Source organism: Panthera uncia, chromosome A2, assembly GCF_023721935.1.
Source record: "Panthera uncia isolate 11264 chromosome A2, Puncia_PCG_1.0, whole genome shotgun sequence".
Lineage (NCBI taxonomy): Eukaryota > Metazoa > Chordata > Mammalia > Carnivora > Felidae > Panthera > Panthera uncia.
Genome location: NC_064816.1, coordinates 119,205,532 through 119,228,127, shown reverse-complemented (window position 1 = coordinate 119,228,127; position 22,596 = coordinate 119,205,532). Strand labels below are relative to the sequence as shown.

At 35.7% G+C, this 22,596-nt stretch overlaps 1 protein-coding gene across 5 annotated transcripts in view; it reads right to left on the bottom strand.

Annotated features, from left to right (window-relative positions):
* The window catches only part of BBS9 (Bardet-Biedl syndrome 9), a 433,938-nt gene that overhangs the window by 235,957 nt on the left and 175,385 nt on the right, over positions 1 to 22,596 (bottom strand). For 3 of the 5 annotated variants that reach the window (XM_049641681.1, XM_049641676.1, XM_049641677.1), the window contains exons 10-15: positions 19,816 to 19,997; positions 14,351 to 14,427; positions 10,549 to 10,602; positions 4,615 to 4,717; positions 3,005 to 3,109; positions 583 to 597 (exon numbers count right to left, since the gene is read on the bottom strand). In XM_049641681.1, coding sequence (XP_049497638.1) covers positions 583 to 597; positions 3,005 to 3,109; positions 4,615 to 4,717; positions 10,549 to 10,602; positions 14,351 to 14,427; positions 19,816 to 19,997 — 536 coding nt within the window. The remainder of the gene's footprint in view (positions 1 to 582; positions 598 to 3,004; positions 3,110 to 4,614; positions 4,718 to 10,548; positions 10,603 to 14,350; positions 14,428 to 19,815; positions 19,998 to 22,596) is intronic. The other 2 variants (XM_049641678.1, XM_049641679.1) reach the window with 1 other exon arrangement.

Sequence of the window (22,596 nt, the reverse complement as noted above, 5' to 3'; positions counted from 1 at the left end):
TCACATCCATGCGCTTCATGACATACTTAAAACCATTGAGTGGCTGACCTTTAGTCACAGAATAAACACCAAAGTCACTAGTATGATCAAGAAGCACACATGGCCTACCCTTTCCCTATGCCCTAGTTAATTTTGACCACTTTACCCCAGCTCTCAATCAATAAAAAAAAAAGATAGAAAGAAAATGAAAACAATTAGAATTCAGTGATGAACACCTTTTTTCCTTATTCTTTATTTTATTTCAAGTAAAATAAGATAACAGAGCATATAAGTAAATCACCAATAACTTACAGAAATAAGTGGTCAATGACACGTCAGATTTTTTTTCCCAAAAAAAGTCACAGAGCTTCATTCTTTCTCATGACTCGGAAACAACTAGTAATGAATGACAAATCTCTATGAGAGGAAACATTTATGATCCTCTCCATAGCCAGATGACGGCACTGAATCATCCTAAAGAGTATTCTATTGTCAGAATAAGAGTCTATAAAAAGAGTTCATTCATGGTACAATACCAATTCAATTCACCAACCAAACTTCAATTCTGAAATTCATTTTGTTCTAAATTATCTTTTCACTTACCATCAGGATTTATATCTATCCATCAGAGGCAATGCAAAAAGATGTAAGGAAGAAAGAATGCAACAAATTATTTGTGTATTTAATAAACATCTGCTTAAAAATATGAATTAAAATGTTGAAGATTCTCTCAGATGATTTAATGGCCCCCCAATAAAAGTCAGTCAATTCACAACTGAAGAGTACAACATGAATAAGTGAAATCTAACATATATTTATACATCCAGTTTCAGGAGTCCACAAGAGTGTATCACACCAGTGTAAATATGCCCCCCACCCAAAAAAAAGGAGGTAAGTTATATGATATAGACCAAGAGAAAACCAGATTGCTTTGTAAATGACATCAAGAGGATTAAATGAATTGGGAAAATTTTTGAGTACAAGGTCAAATACGTAATATTTCCAGTTACTCTTGCTTATATTATTTCAGTCAGTAGACACTACTATGGACTAATGTCTTTTTGTTTTAGGCTTATCTTGGTATTCTCTCACTTTTATAGACTTTTTTAAAATTTTAATTTCTAATTAACTTTCAACTAATTAATGCTATGCTTTTCGGTTTAGCAATAATTTATAATCTCTTACATTCCGTCTATAGAAAAGCATAATAGTTAAAAATAGCATGTGCAACCATAAGTTCATAGGCTAATTTTACAACTTTATCATGTATTTTTAAAGAATTTTGAAAACTTGCTATGTAACCCATTTCTCTATTTTAAATTTATTTTCAACCAGTGTCACTAATTTTCCTTGGAAATGAAATACTTAGTTTAATTAAGCTACCGACAGTCTCTACAACTGCGTATTTCAAGTGTAACAGGGATAAAAATATATACAAATGCCTATCACCATTGACACACTCAATTAATGATAAATGATCTAGAGATTTTAGCCAAATATTTATTTTTATTTCATAAATCAAAATTAAGATAAAAAGATAAGATAATTAAAATTTTCAGTGTTCTTTTCAGAAATATCCAACTAAAAAGTCTATCACTCTTTGATCCTTTACGGAAGTTTTGCATTTCTTTCTGAAGTCAGCTTTCTCAAAGCCATTTAAACATAAAATATTTACATAACCCCAAATTTTGAAAATATAGCTAAAAAAGAAGGAGGACAATTCTGCCTTAAAATGAACTTTTTTAGCTTAAAGCAAAATAACTGACAAAACAGAAGAAAGACTTTGAAAACATGTATTAAAGTTATAAAATCATCTCAGAGTATAGAGTTGTCAAGGCATAGGCCAGAAAATTTACTTAGACAAAATTAAAACTACAATTATTAAAAAGTATTGCTAAAGAAGCAAAGTGGACATCAATAGAGGAGAAAAAGATAATTAAGTCATCTCTAAAACTTCAGAACTAAAAAACTGTATAGAAATTGTTTAAAAAAATGCAACATTTCTTAAGTACCCTATTATCAGTTCTAATTGTTTAAAAAAAAAAAACATGCAACATTTCTAAAGTACCGTATTACCAGTTATTCTATATTAAAACATTGTTTAAAAAGCGATGACAAAAAAAAAAAGCAATGACTAATTATTTGTATTCTACCAATAAACGTATTGTCAAAATGTTTCACTACACTGGGAAAAATACAAACTATAAAATTTGACCCAATGAAGTTAAAATTTACAATAACTGAATCTCAACTGGACTAAAGGTAACTTTTTTTAATTTAAAAAGAATTCCTTGAAAATATGCAGATCAAATTTTAGTTAATCTGTTCTTAAATATATTAATATGTAAGATACTAAAGAGTTTTATTTAGTCATTAAAACAGTGTCAGTCTATGAATACTGATTTATCAATCCATAATAGTCTTTTTCACCAATTCAGACTAGGCTTTTCTCCTTAGTTTAATAAGTGAGGTCTAATATCATTCTTTTAGTGTGAATAAAAATATATCATATTTGCTATTAATTCAGAAGACAGCATCAAACACTATATGTGTAAATCAGCTAAACAGACATCTCTCTAATAATTCATGACACAGAGGTAATCTGGACAATTTTATTTAACACTAGGAAAGAATATTTTTCCATTTAGTAATATACTACAATGTGTTTTCTAATCTTAAACACTTAAACATTTAAGGGTGCCTAGGTGGCTCAGTCAGTTAAATGTCCAGCTCTCAGTTTTAGCTTAGGTCATGATCTCATGGTTTCCTGAGTTTGAGGTTTGAGGTCCACATCGGGCTCAGCATTGGCACTGTGGAGACTGCTTGGGATTCTCTCTCTCTCTCTCTCTCTCTCTCTCTCTCTCTCTCTCTCCTTCTGTCTGCCTCACCCTCATTTGTGCTGTCTTTGTCTCTCTCAAAATAAATAAATAAACTTAAAAGAAAAAAAAACACTTAAACATTTAACTCATAACTCCAATTTAAAAGGAGTGATTAGGCTTAAAAATCTAAACAACTGTGTATTTACCTGATGGTCTGGAATAAGAAACAACAGCATTTCCTTCCAATTCAGACGGTGTATAACTCCCTTTCAGATAAACAGAAAAGGCTACTGTTCTGCTCATCTCTGGCGCTATAAGAAATTTAAAAGTAATAGAAGTTACAAAATTTTGGACAATTATTATTAACAACAGTTAAAATCATGCTTACATTGCATGCCAGCTATTCTCCTAAGCACTTCACATGGATTAAGTCATTTAATCCTCACAACAACCCAGTAATATGTACTATTATTGTCCCCAACTTTTGTGCATGAGGAACCTGGCTATAGAGAGATTAAAAACCTTGTCCAAGGTCATATAGCTAATATATACTGGTAACTGAGTCCAAAACAACGAAGTTTTGCTTCTCTTTACTCAGATGAATAGGCAGCATGATCAGAGAAAAAGGTATACAAAAAGGTAAGAGAATTTGGGAATGGGGAATAGTATACTTTATCATGGCTAGAATACAAACTACAGGGAGAAATGGAAGGGGGGACTCCGTATGGATGTAACTATAACTGTAGCGACTTTGCAGATTGTGCATAGCCTTCTATATTCATGTATTTGACCTCCAACCTGTGTTAGACAGACTTAAGACGTTTTTAATTGAAAAACTAAATTGTTCAGAATATGTTTTAGAAAGACAAATTGGAAGTATTCTGAAAAAAATTAGAAAATAAAGTTAGAATCCAATGATTGGATATCACCTATAAGATTATATCAACCATTCATCCATTCATTCAGCGATTTGGTTAATATTTATTAAGTTCCCCGTATATGCCAGGCATTCAAGTAAGGGTTGGTTATACAAAAGCAAAAGAGAGAAATATGTTCTTGATTTCATGAATACAATATAGGATCAGCAGCAGTAAATGAAGAAAGAAAAAGATTAGAAAGATAAATCATAAATCTTTTTAATAGGACTAATGACAACTTGGATATAAATCGTAGGGCCTGAGAGATACTGTGCAAAGAAATCTTACTAACAGTTGACATTTATGACCAGTCTACTATTTTAGGCATTATTACAGATATCTTACATAGATTCATTTTCTAACTAAACCTCAAAAATGCCCTGCAAGACAGATATCAATATCCCCTTTCTGCAGATTAAAAGAAACTGAGGCTTGGAGTAATTACTCAAGTAGTTTGCCAAAGGTTACACATCGGGTACGTGTAAGAGCCATGATTCAAATTCAGACCAGACTCCGAAGCCAATGTCCTTTCTTCAAACATTACTGATTCAATAAACAGCTGACTAGACAAACACCAATAAAGAAAGCCTTCCAAATTACAGCATTTAAGTACAATTACAGGCCCATCTAGTTGAGGAAAGCACTTGAAAATCTGTAATTACTTCAGCTCAACAACCATTCATTGAATGTTGCTATTTTTTAAAACGTATCATTCATGCTTGATGTTTGGAGGGAAAACAGAAGCAAAACAACACAATCACTGAAATCTTTTTAGAAAGATACCAGTCTCACTATTCAGACAAAAAATATAGCCATCAAATAAACATACTAACAAAAAAATTTTAATTAATAGAAAACATCACACCACGATATATTTTAAGCCAAAATAGAACACTTACCCATAAATTCAAAGGTGAACTGATCACAAGTCAATACTAAAGGTGGTTGCACATAAACTGATAATTTGGCTTTTTGCAAAGCCAGTCGATTCTGCAATGTGACCTAAGGAAATAGAAATTGTTATTAATAAAAAATTAAATTTTATCCAGATTGATAGGATAGCACAAACATGTAAAAAATCACTAGCAAATAATTAGGAAACATCTGAAAAAAATGAGTAGTCTTTTAAAACACAACGTAAGTAGTAGTTACTGGTAAGTAGAGAAGTGGTGGATTCCACCCACTAGAAACTGGACAAAGCAGTTGAACAGACTTTTCTCCAAAGAAATAGAAATAGCCAAACAAGTACATGAAAAACTGCTCAATATTGTTAATCACAACGAAATACAAATTAAATCTACAATGAGATACTACTACACATCTACTAAAATGCTATAATCAAAATAACAGACAAAAATAAGTGTTAGCAAGAATATGAGGAAACTAGAAGCTTCGTATATGGCTGATGGGAATGTAAAATGGTATAGCCACACAAGAAAATAATTTAACAACAGTTTCTTAAAAAATTAAGCATAAATTTACCATACAACCTCACAATTCCATGCCAAGAGAAATGAAAACATATGCCCACCCAAAAACTTGTACATAAGTTTCACAGCAGCATTCTTCACAACAGCCAAAATAGAAACAACCCAAATATCCATCAACTGATGAATGAATAAACAAAATATGGTACCTTACAATGAAACAGCATTCAGTAATCAAAAGAAATGAAGTACTGGCACATACTACAATATGGGTATACCTTTAAAACGCTATGCTAAGGGGTAGAGGCTAGTCCCAAAGAACCACATATTGTAGGATCCCATTTATATGAAATGTCCAGGATAGGCAAATCAATAGAGACAGAAAATAGATTAGAAGTCGCTGAGGGATGGAAGTAGAGGAGGGCTGGAGGATGGGACAGGGAAAAGGAACAGGAAGTGACAGCTAATGGGTATGAGGTTACTTTCAGGAGGGACGAAAATGTTCTAAAATTAAATTGTGGTGATGGTTCCACAACTCTGCAAATACAGTAAAAATCACTGAATTTAAATGAGTATATGGTATGCTAGGTGAATTATATCTCAATAAAGCTATTAAAAATGTTCTAGCAAAATCAAAGGAAAAATCTGCCCTGTGGTTGGTAAATAATTACATCATGAAATATTTGGTGTTCATTCTTCTTTTCATATATAGATGTGGCAACTGATTTATCTAGTATCAGTAAACCACCTTTTACATAAATTAATTATTCTCTAATGATTTCCTTGCTAAGTGGATATTTACTAGTCTAGATACATATCAAAGCACCACACTTTATTCCATGGCTTAACACAAAAATACATGACGTAACTAATTCTAGAAAATATCAAAGAATGGCAATATTGACTGCTGCACATCTCAGCTGGCTGCAATTCTAAACTGGTGCTCTTATATGGTGATGCTAAGAAAACCCTCCCACTGAAATTAGAACCAAAAGCTAAGAACTCTGGGGTAACAGTGTGACTGGGAAACAGGACGGGCATGGGTACAGAAGGCCAGGGCTTCTCTCACTGCCCCAGAGGAGAAGCATCAGCAGAAAACATCAGGCCCACGGATTTTTACTGGGCCACAGCACTAAGGGGCATCTTTTTGAGGCTATCAAAGAAAAAGCTTAAAGATCTGACTCCCAATGGGCATATTCTCTCTTTGGATTTTGTCTCCTTAAAGTCCCAGTCTTTGAACAATCTCATTTAGATGAATTCATCCACATAGTTTACAAAGCAGACTTATCATAGTCAACTGCCCAGGTAGGGCTCGTATACCAACTGAGTCAAGATTTCCGGCGGGGGGGGTAGACCTGGGTATTGGTATTTTGTTTTCGGCTACCCAGATGATAACCATGTACTACCAGAATTAAGAATCATACTTCTATAGAGCTTTTGCTGTGGAGGAGTTTTCAGTCTAGTATTGAACTCTAATATATGACACAGATACATTTCATGATTAATTCATATAAAGCAAGGGTATATTCAGCTCAGGTCATGATCTCACAATTTGTGAGTTCAAGCTCCACATCAGGCTCTGTGTTGAGAGCTCAGAGCCTGGAGCCTGCTTCGGATTCTGTGTCTCCCTCTTTCTCTGACCCTTTACTGCTAATGCTCTGTCTCTCTCCCTCAAAAATAAATAAAAATTAAAAGAAAAAAAGTAGTTTTCAAATTTCTCTTAAGTAAAAGGCATGTATCACTTATTCCTTAATATATATTTTGCATATATATACATCATATATATACATATATAATGTATACATACACACACATACTATAGAGAAAGAAACAATATACAGGAATATCTAACTGGGCCATAAATATTATATGCATACAATTAGATTCAATAACCATCTTGTATTCATTTTAAATGATGTGGGTATTCTGTACAACTTAAAAAATAAGTTAAACACAAAAATGTTGATTTGCAAAGTGAAATTTTTAAAGGATAACTCTTGATGCAAATAAATACAATTTGCTATTTGTTCAATAGCAAATGAACAATGAATCCTCAATTTTTACTTTATAAGCTCTGGGAATGAATGAAGGGAATCTGCATACCACAAAGCAAAGCTTCCTTCATGATGTCTGAGCATTATAAACAACATAACATAGTAAAATCTTGATGGTAATTATGGGAAGAAGAAACTACACAAGCACCACAGACAACATTCCTCCAAATAGCTAAGTCTACTACATAAGTAGGATACAACTATTTTACTATTAATAATAATACCATGCAAGTCTATACATATATTTTAAAATAAAATTAATAATATTAATGATAACCAGTAGCAGCTCTCTATATTCATGGAACCATGCTAATAAATTATTTATGTGCATTATCTCATTTAATTTTCACAACATTCTGAAATAGAGAAAACTTTGCCTCAGAGAGACTAAATAATTTGCCCAAGGCCACTCTGATTAAGAATTTATCTTCTGTCTGCCAGAATCCAGAGCACATTCTCTTACTCAACTGTGGTTAAGCCTCAAAATAACTGCAAATAACAAAGTAATCCCATTTTACAGTTTAAAAACAGAGGTTCGGGGCGCCTGGTTGGCTCAGTCGGTTAAGCGTCCAATTTCAGCTCAGGTCATGATCTCGCGGTTTGTGAGTTAGAGCCCAGCGTCGGGCTCTGTGATAACAGCTCAGAGCCTGGAACCTACTTCTGATTCTGTGTCTCCCCCTCTCTCTGCCTCTCCCACGCTCATGCTCTGTCTCACTCTGTTTCTCAATAATAAATAAATGTTAAAAACAAATTTTTGAAACAAAGGTTCTGAGGGGCACCTGGGTGGCTCAGTCGATTGGGCACCCCACGCTTGATTTCAGCTCAGGTCATGATCCCAGGGTCATGGGATTGGGCTCCACATCAGGCTCTGAGCTAAGCATGGAGCCTGCTTAAGATTCTCTCTCTCTCATTTCTGCTGCTCCTCTCCCCTACACTCTCTCTCTCTAAAATAAACTTTTAGAAAATTAAAGTAACAAAATTAAAAAATGAGGTTCAGAAATAACATGCCCAAGATCAACAAGCCAATATGTGCAAGAGAGTTGAAAACCATCACCAGGAATGTATCATAAGAGCTCAGTTTTAAAAGTGAAAATAAAAAATCCTTAAAGTAGTAATAAGCCACTTGTAAGAAAACAGACATTCTGACTCTACCTGGCATAACAATGTGGACTTAGACAATGATCACACAATTTTACATTGTTAGCAAGATCATGATATCTCTCATGCACAGATTTATTAAATCCCAACAATGGGCTAGGCACTTTCAAATGTGAATCAAGGAGATGTGTAACAAAAAAAAAAAAAAAAAAAAAAAAAAAACCTAGAGGAAAAAAGAAGACCTGTGTTTGAGCCAGAAAAAAAAAAAAGAAAGAAAAAAGAGTTAAAGGCTTGGCTAGATCATAAACCTCATATTTTAAGAGAAAAATAATTACAGAATATTAAGGAGAAAATATAAAACATTAATACAAGAATTTTCCATGTTGTTTTCTGATTCTAACAAAATGAAATATCATCCTTAGGAAATACAATACCAAATGTTTATCCTAGATATATAAATATGACTCCAAAGGCCAGGTATGAGCAACCACTCTGCCTTAGTTGCCTGGAATAGATGGTCACGCATCATGCACACATACTCCAAGTAGCCACATCTTCATTCACTTGGAACGGATGGAAAAATTTTCTCAATTAACAGGATTTATTATGATGGAAACTTGCATGGTTATATATCTTGGCTGCTGTTGTTATAAAAGGCTATAAGGAGAGATTTATAGCAAAATTTGTATAGAAACTGTCAGACAGAATCAGGAAGTCATTGTGTCTGCTGTATAAGCCCAGCTGATTTTATGCAATCCTCATGTGTTATGTTCTTTCTCATACTCTTATAATGGCAATAAGGAAAAGAGTGGAGACTTAGTCATTCTCAAATACAGTTTAACTTCTACTAACGAAGGAGAGTTTTCCAGTGGTGTCATACCATCATTTTAAGATGGCTATTATTACACATTAAAGCCTAAGAACTGCATGGGAGAGAAAGGTGTATTTACTTATAGCAATAACTAGTAGTTGGGCGGCGGGGGGCGGGGGGGGGGGGGGGGGTGGAATTAGCATGAGCAACGTCATCTGATTTAAGTACAAGATTTCTTTTTGCAATTTATAGTGTGTTCCTAAATTATTATGTGTGTGTCTGAACAGTATCAGTAGATAGATATAAAAGAAGTTTCTCTACATAAAAGTCTATAGATCATTCCTGGAACTCTGCAGGGTTTTGTTTTTTTTTTCTTAAGTGTTTGATTTCTTGCCACTAATACTTTTCCAGACTCAAAAGTATTAATGAGATAGAGGCTTTGATTGGATACGGGGGAGGGAGAACTGGGGAAAGACCACCCTTGTTTCCAGTGGCAAGAATCCAAAAAAATTAGCTTAGGAAACTGTTACAAGATTGGGCTCCCTTCAACTTCTACCAAAGATCCCCACACTTGGGCCACCCGCTGGGTCCAGTGTAAGCGAACACAATTGGTAAAGCCTGGTGCCCTGTCAAGCTCCTCCAAGGACAGCAACCCATAATCTAAGAAAATATAAAGCCCCGTCCAAGTTTTGACTAAGCAAATCGCCAAGATCCACAACTTTTCCTGGCTCCAACGTCTGGGCAGTGATAAATATTTTCAGCTTAATAATGTGCTGACTGATTACCACACTTTAATCTAAATGCCTTAAGAGGGTTCTACATTTGAGTTCTAGCTCTAAAATTCTACAACGACAGGACTAAAAATTTTAACCAAAACCACATCCTTCATATTCTATTTTTTTAGTACTATCAATTTGTCACTACCCTACTTTGTGGCTTCTTCATTTAATATTTTCTTGCTATAAATACATCCATTTAAAGCTAATGCTATGCCAGGTAGATGACTGGAAATTCTTCTCAAACACACACATAATTACACATACAAGAAAGATATTAGCATTCATGTAATCCCCCAAAATATACATAATGATGCAATCAACTGGTTGGTCTATCATAAATGGTAGGCACATGACACAAGTCCTTTAACATATTCAAAATGTTAATTTTGTTTCCAGAAAAAAGGCCCTGCATCATTTAAATGTAATAGTAAGCATAAGTCATAAGAATTAATATTACATAACACTACTATGAATACAATTGTCAGTTTTATATTCGTCGGAAACAATAAAGGTTATCTTTGCTACCCAAAGCTAAGGGAAATGTACAAATTTCAAGTGCTTGTTTTACATTTCCAAAAGCTACTTATAGAGTGACAACATTGACAGATGTGATGAAATGTGTAACATTGTTTGCACATTATAGTCTAGAATCATGGCACAATACCTTCACTGTGACTGAAGGGACAAGGTCAGTTCCCACTTCAACATCAGCAGCTTGCTGTAAACACAGAATTGAGAAAAGAAGGGAGGAAAGAATGGATTCAAATTAATACGTCCGTCAATGAGTAAACACAATGGGTGCAATATATACTTCCCACCATCAAAATAGGGAACAATAAAGGATTTATCACTCTAATGGCAGACTAAAAGGGTCAATGTGGCTTTTTGAATGCCTTCAACTGCAAAGTAATGAACTGATAAAAACCTTTTCCAAAAAAGGAAAGAGAAAGTCACATATTTTGTCAATAGTATTTTTGTCAAACCACTCTCTCGCCAAATTTACTTAAATGTTGAAACTAATTCTATTAATTCACTCTTTATATTATGCAGAAGGGTTCCTTGTATTTCACAGATAAGCATTATGCCATTCTTTTTAGGTCCTTGTATTTTCTTTTTAATTTTTTTTTTAATGTTTATTTACTTTTGAGACAGAGAGAGACAGAGCATGAACAGGGGAGGGTCAGAGAGAGAGAGGGTGACACAGAATCTGAAACAGGCTCCAGGCTCTGAGCTGTCAGCACAGAGCCCGACGCAGGGCTCACGAGCCGTGAGATCATGACCTGAGCTGAAGTTGGACACTTAACCGACTGAGCCACCCAGGTGCCCCGGTCCTTGTATTTTCAACTTGCCAAAGGTATGTTTTATTCTGATTAATACGTGGGGCACCTGGGTGGCTCAGTCCTGTAAGCGTCCGACTTTGGCTCAGGTCATAATCTCACGGTTCATGAGTTTGAGCCCTGCATCAGGCTCTGTGCTGACAGTGGGGAGCCTGGAGCCTGCTATGGATTCTGTGTCTCCCTCTCTCTCTGCTCTTCCCCTGATCATACTCTGTCTCTCTCTCAAAAATAAACATTCAAAAAATTAAAAAATACTAATAATATGTATCTAAGACATGTAACTAATGATATAAAGCTTCAGCGGCCTTACACCTAGAAAATAAATCTATTTGTTTATGAGCTCATATCATAACCTAGGTCACTCTTTGAGCATCAGCCTGGGTTACTTGATCCTACCTTTTAAATAATTCAGAGCATAATATAATGAAGCAAACATTTCCTTATAAGTTATAATTTATATATTAGAGTTCTAGATTGAGAGGAAAAAATGCTCACTCGATAACAGAATAAGAACAAGGGGTAACATTTTCTAATAATACCCACTTGTGGGGAACAATTAAGATCATAAAATCACTAATCCAACCAATGAATAGATCCATTGTGTTTTTAGTTAACTTATTTGAAATTGTTTTACTAAGAAAAACTAATCCACTACTAGGCAACAGGGATTGCTTCAGTGTAATGGGTACCAGCATAATTAACAGTTGAGAGATTCAGGTGACTCAGTGGATCAGTTGATTGAGCATCTGACTTCAGCTCAGGTCATGATCTTATGGTTCATGACTTCATGAGTCCATGAGTTTGAACCCCACATCAGGCTCGCTACTGCTATTATTATGAAAAGAGCTGGGAGACTCATATTCTGTATATGATTCCACAGAAAACCATATATGAACTCTGATCCATCTTCTCAATCCAGAAGCTAGAATAGCAATGCTTGTCTCCTCTCTAAAAGACCTCATTGTATTATAAATTATATTACTTTTTAGATGTGTGCTTTGATAATAATGACAAAATAAAATATTTAGCCAAGCTTTGTGCTCTAGTATAACCTAAAATCCAGGAAATGTTTTACTTTTAGCTGTCCACAGGTCTAGAAGAGAAACCAACATTCTCCTGTTGCTTGCTCTTTTCAATCCATGTGTAAACACCCAGATACTTCAAGGACGGCAGTCCTTTGGGAACAAAAAATTATAGCCAAAGAGAAATAGCTACACAAAGACACCATGGCACCATAGCCACATAAATCGTTGGGCTAGTGTTTTCCAATGGGATGAACATGATACTCTCAGGAATCTCTTAAGAAAAAAAAAAAAAAAAAAAAAAAAACAGTAAGACACAGAAAATGAAACTGGAAAGAGACACCTAGTTAAGAGGAAACAGCACTCTGAGTTACCAATAGGGAAATATACATTACAATATAGTGCTATTACCTAAGGCCTTTTCCTACAAAGATCAAAAGTTGCTAAAGAAAGGAAAGGGAATTCCTCCTACCAAAGAGCCTGTTTTAAGGGAACCTAGAAAAAATTATGTAAGTTGCCCAAAGGAAAATAGGAATCATTTCCAAGGCAAGAAAATGTGTGTACATTCGTCAGCTAACTAAGCAAAAATGTTCCACTTAGACTACACCCTTCAGGTAGGGTGAGAAATGGTGTGTGCTGAATAGCCAATGTTTAAAACAGTGCCTCTACTATGTGACTCAGCTGGGTGAATGTTTCTTTCATATATAGTACTTTTTTTTTTTTTAAGTATACCCAACTTACTATATTATGGCAATGTTAACGTGATTTTTATCACTGCTTGGATTGGCTCTTTACACTAAGATTAATCTTTGAAAACTTAGGACAAGTACTTACTATATTATGCTCTGATACCAAAATATCGAAGTCATTTCCTAGGTAAAATTATAGGACATGAACTCCTAATACGGTAAAAACCAGTGAGTTTGATCACCTGCCAAAATTGATCAACTTCTGGTTTAGACACAGATAAACTCAACAGATTTGCCCAAACTGCAGGCAGTGAGACCTAACCAATTATAATCTAACGAGTACTTACAGAAAACTGAACAAGGAGATGGGGCAACACAACAAAGGACAGGCCCTCCTTCATGCTTCTGGTTTCTCATCTCCATTCATTTATATAGCAAAATACACTGAGCACTCATTATGTGACAGACACTAAGGATATGGCAGTGGACAAGACTAGTGGAACGCATGGTGGGGTGGTGGTAGTGATGATAATGATAATGCTATAACTAAAATGTAATTTGATGATGATGATGATGATGATGATGATGATGCTGTGGGGGTTAATTATCATAACAATTCAACAAAGTAGATTCTATTATTATTCCCATTTTACAGATGAGAAAAATTGAGACTAAGAAAATTAAATACCTTGCCTTGGGTCACACAGATAGAAATAAGGAAAAATAATTCCTGGTCCAACTGTTTACTGTTAAACTAACACAAAAAGACCCCTCCCCGCCACCACCACCAACATAACCACTATAATGTATTACAGACTGTAAATTAGCAAACCCTGAGCTAGGCCTTTCATAGACATTATCTCTTGTGTGGTCAGTATTATTCACCTGGATTGCGATTATCTCAATATTCTGGTACGGAAAAAGTTTTTTAAAAAAGTTGATTAAATGGGGCGCCTGGGTGGCTCAGTTAGTTAAATGTCCAACTTCAGCTCAGGTCATAATCTCACAGTTTGTCACTTCAAGCCCTGTGTCAGGGTCTGTGCTGACAGCTCAGCACAGCTGAGCTGTTTTGAATTCTGTGTCTCCCTCTCTCTCTGCCCCTTCCCAGCTTGCACTCAGTCTCTGTCTCTCTCCCTCAAAAATAGATAAACACTAAAAAAAAAAAATTTTTTAAGTAGATTAAGAAAAGCTCTTCTATTTCTGCCCCTTCCTCCCCCTTTTTTAGACTAAAATCCTGCCTAAGGAACTCCTCACTAAGAGATTGGAAATGTTTGTTCCAGAAAATAATAAAGACTAAAAGTTGTTATCCTCCTTAAAGTTTCTATCTGGGACCAGAAATTTGAATCAATACACATTGATCCCAATCAGCAGAGTCCAACACTACCATAAACCCTTTTAAAGTCTGCAAATAAACCTACAGACACTGAATCAAATTTAGGAGAAACCATGGCAGAAACTTTCAAGTCATCTTCTCTCTCAGTCATGGGCCAGATACCTGTAATTTAAAAAGAAAAATAATATTTAATCATAAAGTAAACCTGTTGTATATAGTTAAAAAAAAAGGTTTCTCTATATCATATTATCAAAAAGCAATCCCACAAACATAGTCACAGTTGAAAACTAATACATTACAGAATTAGAAACCTGATGATAATTCTTCCCCGGCTATAATATTTTAAAGAGAAATTATCTTTCTCAAAGTTATTAGCTAACATGTGACCCAGTGACTAACCAGTGTTGGGAATTTCAATGCCCTCTCCTTAACACTGCTGGTAGAAGCCAAACTAGTACAATCTTTTTGAAGGTAAGTTGGTCAGAACCATCAAAATGTAAAACATATATATCCTGTAACCTAACAATTCTACTCCTTAGCATTTATCTAATACTCACAGACATTCTCAAGGAGGTTCTCGGCTGATAGTAGCTAACAGAAACAAAACAGGGGCACCTGGGTGGCTCAGTTGGTTAAGCGTCCAACTTCAGCTTGGGTCACCATCTCACAGTTTGTGAGTTCAAGCCCCACATTGGGCTCTGTGCTGACAGCTTAGAGCCTGGAACCTGTTTAGGATTCTGTGTCTCCCTCTCTCTCTCTGTGCCTCCCCAACTCATGCTCTGTCTCTCTCTCTCAAAAAAAAAAAAAAAAAAAATTAAAAATCATTTAAAAATAAATTCTTTAAAAAAACAAAAACAACCTGTATCTCTATATTTCTATTAATAGGGAAATGGTGGACTATCCACAATGTGCAATGATCCAAAGCCCAAAGCTATAAGTAAAAGTGCTATCCAACTTTATACACTGATAAGAAAAGAACTCCAAGATGTGCCTATTAATTACAAAAAGCAATTACATTACATTGTAATGTAGTACAATGGATCTAACATGCACATATTCATGTAAAAACGATTAAATAAACATGAAAAATTTTTTAAAGAATACACAAACACTCTTGATAAAGGTTACCTTTAAATAATCTAGTGGAACCAGGATCTGAGGGTTTACCCTTTTAGAATGATTAGATTTATTTTCACCATATTCATGGTTTTTTTACAACTTAAAATTTCACAATTTAAAAAAACGTTTACCGTGCACAATGAGATATGATGAACAAGTGACAGAGATCCTAAATAAACAGGAAACAATATGTACGCACATGTATATGTGTGTAACATATATGTAATATATATATATGTACATACATATACACACACACACAATATAGTCTGTTTTTTACAGTGTGTGTGTGTGTGTGTGTGTGTGTGTGTGTGTGTATGTGTGTATAAAACCAACTACTGGCTCCCACCTAACATGCACTTTCCACTCCTCCTCCTTTGTGGCATAGCCCTAATTCTGCTGAGACACTCACTTTCACCTCAAAGTCATTGGATTGGTCAGATCCAATCATGGTGATTTCATTCCCCTGACCATTTGTTGTTTTAGGCATAAGTGTGGGGCTTAATCCTGGCAGACATGAGGTGAGGGAAGTTAGAAATGGGGGATGCTGGCACAGGCTTCTAGGAAAGCTATTTCCCCATAATAAAATGGGAGACCTGGGAGAAATATCTCTCTTTTCCCTGGAAATCATATTTGCACATAATACCTGGAACTGCCGAAATTACCCTGTGACCCTGAGAGGAAACGTCCTTCACACACCAAGGATGACTGACTAAAAACATGGAAAGTCCTTGGATGATGCCACAGGAATCAGCTGTCTCACAAAGAGAAGAACTGCCTACGACTGCCATCAGGCATTCCCACCAGTATTGCAATATTCGGTGTAGGAATTTCCATACCTTACGCAGACAGTACAAAAGACTGTTCACCACCTACCCAATAGCCACTCTTTAGTTCTTTACTAAAGGAAGCCCAATTTCATTCTAAGCAACAAAGAGCTCAGCTGAAACACTATATTTCCCAGCCTCTTTTGCAGCTTGGAGTGGCCAGTAAGATGTGAGTAGAAGCTGCTCAGGGTGTGGCTTCCAGGAAAGATCCTTAAGGGGGCTGACTCAGCTGCAGACGTGAGGGCAGGAGTTCCAGAAGCCTTCCTGGACCAATAGATGACCCTGGGATAGAAGGAACTGGAGTCCCTGATGACAGTGGAATTGCCAAACCAACCCTGGTCTGCCCATCACTGGACTTCTTTTGCATGGGAAAGAAATAAACCTCTGCCTTGTTTAAGCCACCTTATTTGAGTATGGTATTGCGTGCAGCCAGACATAGCCCTAAACAATACATCTCCCAACAAGGTCACCAAGCACAAATACTTCTAGTACTCAATGGTAAAGACAATTTAGTTATCCTAGACTTATTTCCAATGGGGTACATACAGACTTTCATTTATATGCCCCTTTCTTGGGGCGCCTGGGTGGCTCAGTCGGTTAAGCATCTAACTTCGGATCATGTCATGATCTCACAGTTCTTGAGTTCAAGCTCTGTGTCTGGCTCTGTGCTGACAGCTCAGGGCCTGGAGCCAGCTTCAGATTCTGTGTCTCCCTCTCTCTCTGTCCCTCCTCCACTTGAGCTCTATCTCTCTCTCTCTCTCTCAAATAAACATTAAAAAATTAAAAAAAAAACACAAACTATATGCCCCGTTCTTACTGTTCTCTTTTCCTTCCTGAATACACAACTGTGTAGGAGGATATCTCAATACCATACCCATTCCTTCACACCCACCCCAGCAGAGAACATGATCAACTGGCTAAATCATAAGAAACTTCTGTCTTTGAAAGTGCCTACCGACAGATGTTGTTGACTACTGGTAAAAGAAATGCTAGGCAGGATTCACACTAATGAGTATGAAAAGCTTCAAAACCCATGAGCCGTACAGAAATTATTACTATAATTTCATGCTTACAACATACATTCCTCATATAAGTTACACACATAAAATCAGCTTCAAAAACACTTTTATTACAGTAGATAATATACACCATGTGTACAACAAAATGTACTCTTTAAATTGGCTTTAAATTTTGCTGAAACTCTTGCTTTGAAGAAATAAAAAAGCTCTAAGTACTGAAAATAATCCACAAGACTGTGAACTTATTTTTGCAAGTTAAAGTCACTATACTAAAATAAGTGGCATTTAAACGAATAATGAGGTCATCAAAAAGTTCAGAGTTTTAACTTCTCATAATCTTCTGCAATGAAATGATTTGGTGCTTTTATATAATTACAGATTTTTTTTTTAATTTTTTAACCTTTATTTTTGAAAGACAGAGAGACAGAGACAGAGCACGAGCAGGGGAGGAACAGAGAGAGGAGACACAGAATCCGAAGCAGACTTCAGGCTCTGAGCTGTCAACACAGAGTCCGACGCGGAGCTCGAACCCATGAACTGAGAGATCATGACCTGAGCCGAAGTTGGACCCTTAACCGACTGAGCCACCCAGGTGCCCCTAATTACAGGTATTTTAATAAACAAATATACCACAGTTATATAAGGTTACACAATACTAAATGTTTTCAATATCTGGAAATAGTATATTTTAAAAGTCCTCTTTCTTACAAGTTTCTCTTTGGGTTTTTTTGTTGTTACTGTTGGTTTTTTTATTTTGTTTTGTTTTGGTTTTTTTGGTAGGACTAAATGATGGCAAAGAAGGGGCAGGGAACATTAAATATTAAGTAAAACTTGAGGTTATGTAAATAATGAACTTTAAGGGGCGCCTGGGTGGCTCAGTTGGTTGAGCGTCCGACTTCAGCTCAGGTCACGATCTCACGGTTCGTTAGTTCGAGCCCCGAGTCAGGCTCTGGGCTGATGGTTCAGAGCCTGGAGCCTGCTTCTGATTCTGTGTCTCCCTCTCTCTCTGCCCCTCCCCCATTCATGCTCTGTCTCTCTCTGTCTCAAAAATAAATAAACATTTAAAAATAATAATAATAATAATGAACTTTACACCAAGTCTGTGGGCACATCCCTAGCTTAATTAGCAGTTATTTCAAGTACACAGAAGGATCAAGGTAATGACAACTTTAAAAGTAGCCCAACCCTTCTCACTCAAGGGTATCACTATGGTCACAGAAAAAGACTTTTAGCTGTAAAGGATTTTTCTGAGAACTCTTTTACACAATTGAGTGTTAATCAAAATATCATTAGCACATAGTTTATGGGAAGGGCAAAATCTCAAGACACAAAATCTAATGTGAAAAGCCACATTAAATTTATTTAATGAACTCTGGAAATTTCACATTTCATATATAGGCCACTCTTCTCCAATTATATTTTTAAATGACAAAAAGAGACTTATAATTTCATTAATCCCCAAAACGCCAGTATCAAAAATGGGGGGGGGGGGGAATTGTATATTGCAATGTGACACATCCAATGTTAACCATTCTCCATTTGACAGGGGGCTGTAGACAACAAACAGGTTTTCTGTAATTAGAGGTACTTAAGAGACCTAAGTTTCACTGGTTTACTTTCAAAACTTCTAAAAGGACATTGTGAAGCCAAGGCATAATAATTTGACTTTAATAATCATATTTTTTAAATATATTATCTAAATTCCTCTAAATCTGTTTTGGTAATGGAGACTCAAAAATAGTTAAATCTAGTAAAGTGATTGGATCAGGATTAAGATTGGCTCTGGTGTTTTGATTGGCTTTTAATGCCCTGCGCTTTTATTGTAACTACTTGTTTTAACATTTCTTATGTGAAAATAGTTCATATTTTTTCTCATTAAAAAAATACTTTTACCTGACTGTGAGAAGAAAACTTAAAATGTTTTTCACATGTCCAATTAAACTGCAAGATTGGTATTTTATTTCTCCTTTTAATTTACAATAAAATTATACCCTTGTGAATCTCAAAGTAAGATAGTATTGAGTTGTTCAAAACCCAGAAACTGAAAATATCAGCCTCTGACTCATTAGAAATCAGCATACTGCAGGCTACATGCCATTTAGATGGCTAATTAACTGCAGAGCTAAATTATATCGCAAAGCTACAAATGACCACCATTTTAGCAACCAAGTGGTAACTCATGTACTGCTTTGGTTTCTTTTAAAAGAAGCAACTAAAATGTTTTCAGGGATATTAGAAGTTACTAAGTGACCACCCTAGAGTATAATGCTCTTCTCATGTCCTGAAACCACTACCCAAATAATTACTTTGTTCTTTTCTTAATAGTTTAAAGAAAAAAATTAGATAGTACTGTCCCTGAAACACACTAACAAAAACATTACCTTAAATAGGATATTTTTTTCACAAGCTATAAAATACAAACTAAGTACAAAGACCTCATATGCTAAACAGCAATACTGTTTTTACAAATATGATTTTAATTAAGCCTGGAGGAGAAATTTAACTAATATATTCAAAACATTATCCACATATAAATTTTATAATGAATACTAAAATCACATAATACAGAATTGCAAATGAGATACCTTGCGATTTATTAACATCTTTGATGATTTTCTGAAGTTCTTTCAATTCTATATCAAGTTCTTCATAGTGTAGTTCTCTAGATTCAACTTTTGGAGCTTGGAAAAAAGAAGGGTCTGTCCCCAGGTATGAACACTGCAAGTGACCATCATCACTCAGAGTGACTATCACTCCCTTTAAATCACTACAAAGAGAAAGAGAAAATGAGATATAATTCAAATTTTTGGTGTATTTAGACTTGACCAACAATATTTCTATTCAATTCAGCTTCAACATGCCATTAAGAAAATGACCACAAGGGGCGCCTGGGTGGCGCAGTCGGTTAAGCGTCCGACTTCAGCCAGGTCACGATCTCGCGGTCCGTGAGTTCGAGCCCCGCGTCAGGCTCTGGGCTGATGGCTCAGAGCCTGGAGCCTGTTTCCGATTCTGTGTCTCCCTCTTTCTCTGCCCTTCCCCCGTTCATGCTCTGTCTCTCTCTGTCCCAAAAATAAATAAAAAACGTTGAAAAAAAATTTAAAAAAAAGAAAATGACCACATATCTATTTCTAAAGTTTTATATCAAAGACTCAATTCAAATGTTTTAAACATGATTTATATTTATATAAGCACTCCCAATGTTAGGATTCATTTTACAGGGGGAGAAGAAAACCTTAACAATTCTTATAATAGCTATCAATTTGGGGGACCTAACAACATGATAAATCATGCTCCAAGAGCTTTTCAAGTAACTGTATCATTTAATCCTCGCTCCAGCTTCCACTTGGCAGATTCATAATAATCATGTGAACACTTGTGGAACTACAGTGGATCAAGAGCTCGTCTACGGGCTGGTGAAGACCATGGCTGAGGCACAGGAGCAAAGACAAGACAATCCGGGGAATGGTGAAAAATGCTAGTGAAGTAAGGCCTCCAAGACCTTGAAGAGAAATGCACTCCCTGATCTTTTCCTTTTCCTACTCTATACCTTGGGGACCTGTGTTTGTGCTTTTCCAGGGACCCCGCCATAGCTTCCTTTATACGCACTGCTACTCAAGCAGCCACAGTCATTCTTACTCTCGACTCTGAGGGAGAAGTATCCCATTTTCTCATTTCATGGCTCTTTCTCCACCACTCTTCAAATCCTGATTATCTCTGTTCCTCCTCATTCTTTTACTCTTCCTTCTTCATTAGGCTCCCTTATCTCTTTTTTCTTTTTTTTTTTTTTAATGTATGACACCACTTATTTTATTTTACTTTAAATATTTAGTTAGAGAGAGAGAGAGAGAGAGAGGAGAAAGAGACAGAGAGGGTTTGAGGGGGGGGGGGGGGGGGGGGGGAGAGATTCCCAAGCAGGCTCTATGCTGACAGCACAGGAGCTCTATCTCACGAACCCATGAGATCATGATCTGAGCCGAAACCAGGAGTCAGTCACCCAACAGACTAAGCCACCCAGGGGCCCTTCTTTTTTACTCTAGAAACTAGCCCAAATATATAAATTATACATAAAGCTAGGATACTATTTTTAAAAGTTCTAAGTTTTCCTGAACTTGCTATTAAAAGAATTTCATTGAAATGAACACTATTTGCTTCTTCCCTAGCCTACTCAGAAGAAAAAAGAAGTCAATATTGTCATAAGTCATTTTGAGGTGATACATAAGGAATCTGTCTGATTTTCTTTCGTTTTCTAATGGTCTTTGATTTAAAAAAAAAAAAAAAAAAAGATTTCTGGGGCGCCTGGGTGGCTCAGTCAGTTAAGCGACCGACTTCAGCTCAGGTCATGATCTCACAGTATGTGAGTTTGAGCCCTGCATCGGGCTCTGTGCTGACAGCTCAGAGCCTGGAGCCTGTTTCAGATTCTGTGTCTCCCTCTCTCTTTGACCATCCCTCATTCATGCTCTGTCTCTCTCTGTCTCAAAAGTAAATAAATGTTAAAAATAATTTAAAAAATAAATTAATTTAAAAAAACGATTTCTAACCCTGTTCTAAAGATTAAATATTAATCAAAATTAACAGAAAATTTGAGAGAAAAATAACTTGAAAAAAATGTTGCAAATTCATCTGAAAAAAAAGGATGACTCATACAAGTCTAAGCCTTATTCAGAATAAGTGTGAAATCTTAAAACTCCTCAATTTTGGATCATGGCAAGGGGTCAGCTCATTACTCTAAAGGCTTAACTTGGTTTAAAGTAGATATTGTCTTTCCTATGAAGTCACCAGCATCCACTTTACCACCTGTCTTCAACACAACATTCTTATTATTTTTTTTGAAAAGTTTAAATACTATGTATGTATATCCAGTTCTTATATTTGACACAGAAGTCAAAAAGTGCCTCAATTTTACCTCTATTTCTTTAGGTTATTTCTGCTTAGAACTAACATTTTTTTTTTAAGTTTTTGTTTAAATTCCAGTAAGTTAATATACAGTGTAATATTACTTTCAGGTGTATACTATAGTGATTCAACACTTCCATACAATACCTGGCACTCATCTAAGCAAGTATACTCCTTAATCCCCATCACCTATTTTACCCACCTCCCCATCTACCTCCCCTATAGATACAACATTCCTATATATATACTTTCTCCAGGATTTAATTTAGGCATGGTCAGTGCCACATAGTCCTCTGGTATGACTTCAGAGAAACAAAAAATAAACTGGTATCACAGACTCAACAGCTAAAATATTAGACTAAGAGTCAGGGACCTTAGGGTTAGGGTTCTAATTCTGGCTCTGCCCCTATATAGCAGAGTCAACTTAGAGAAGTCTTCCTAAATGTTATCTCTAAAATGAGAAAGTGAGACTA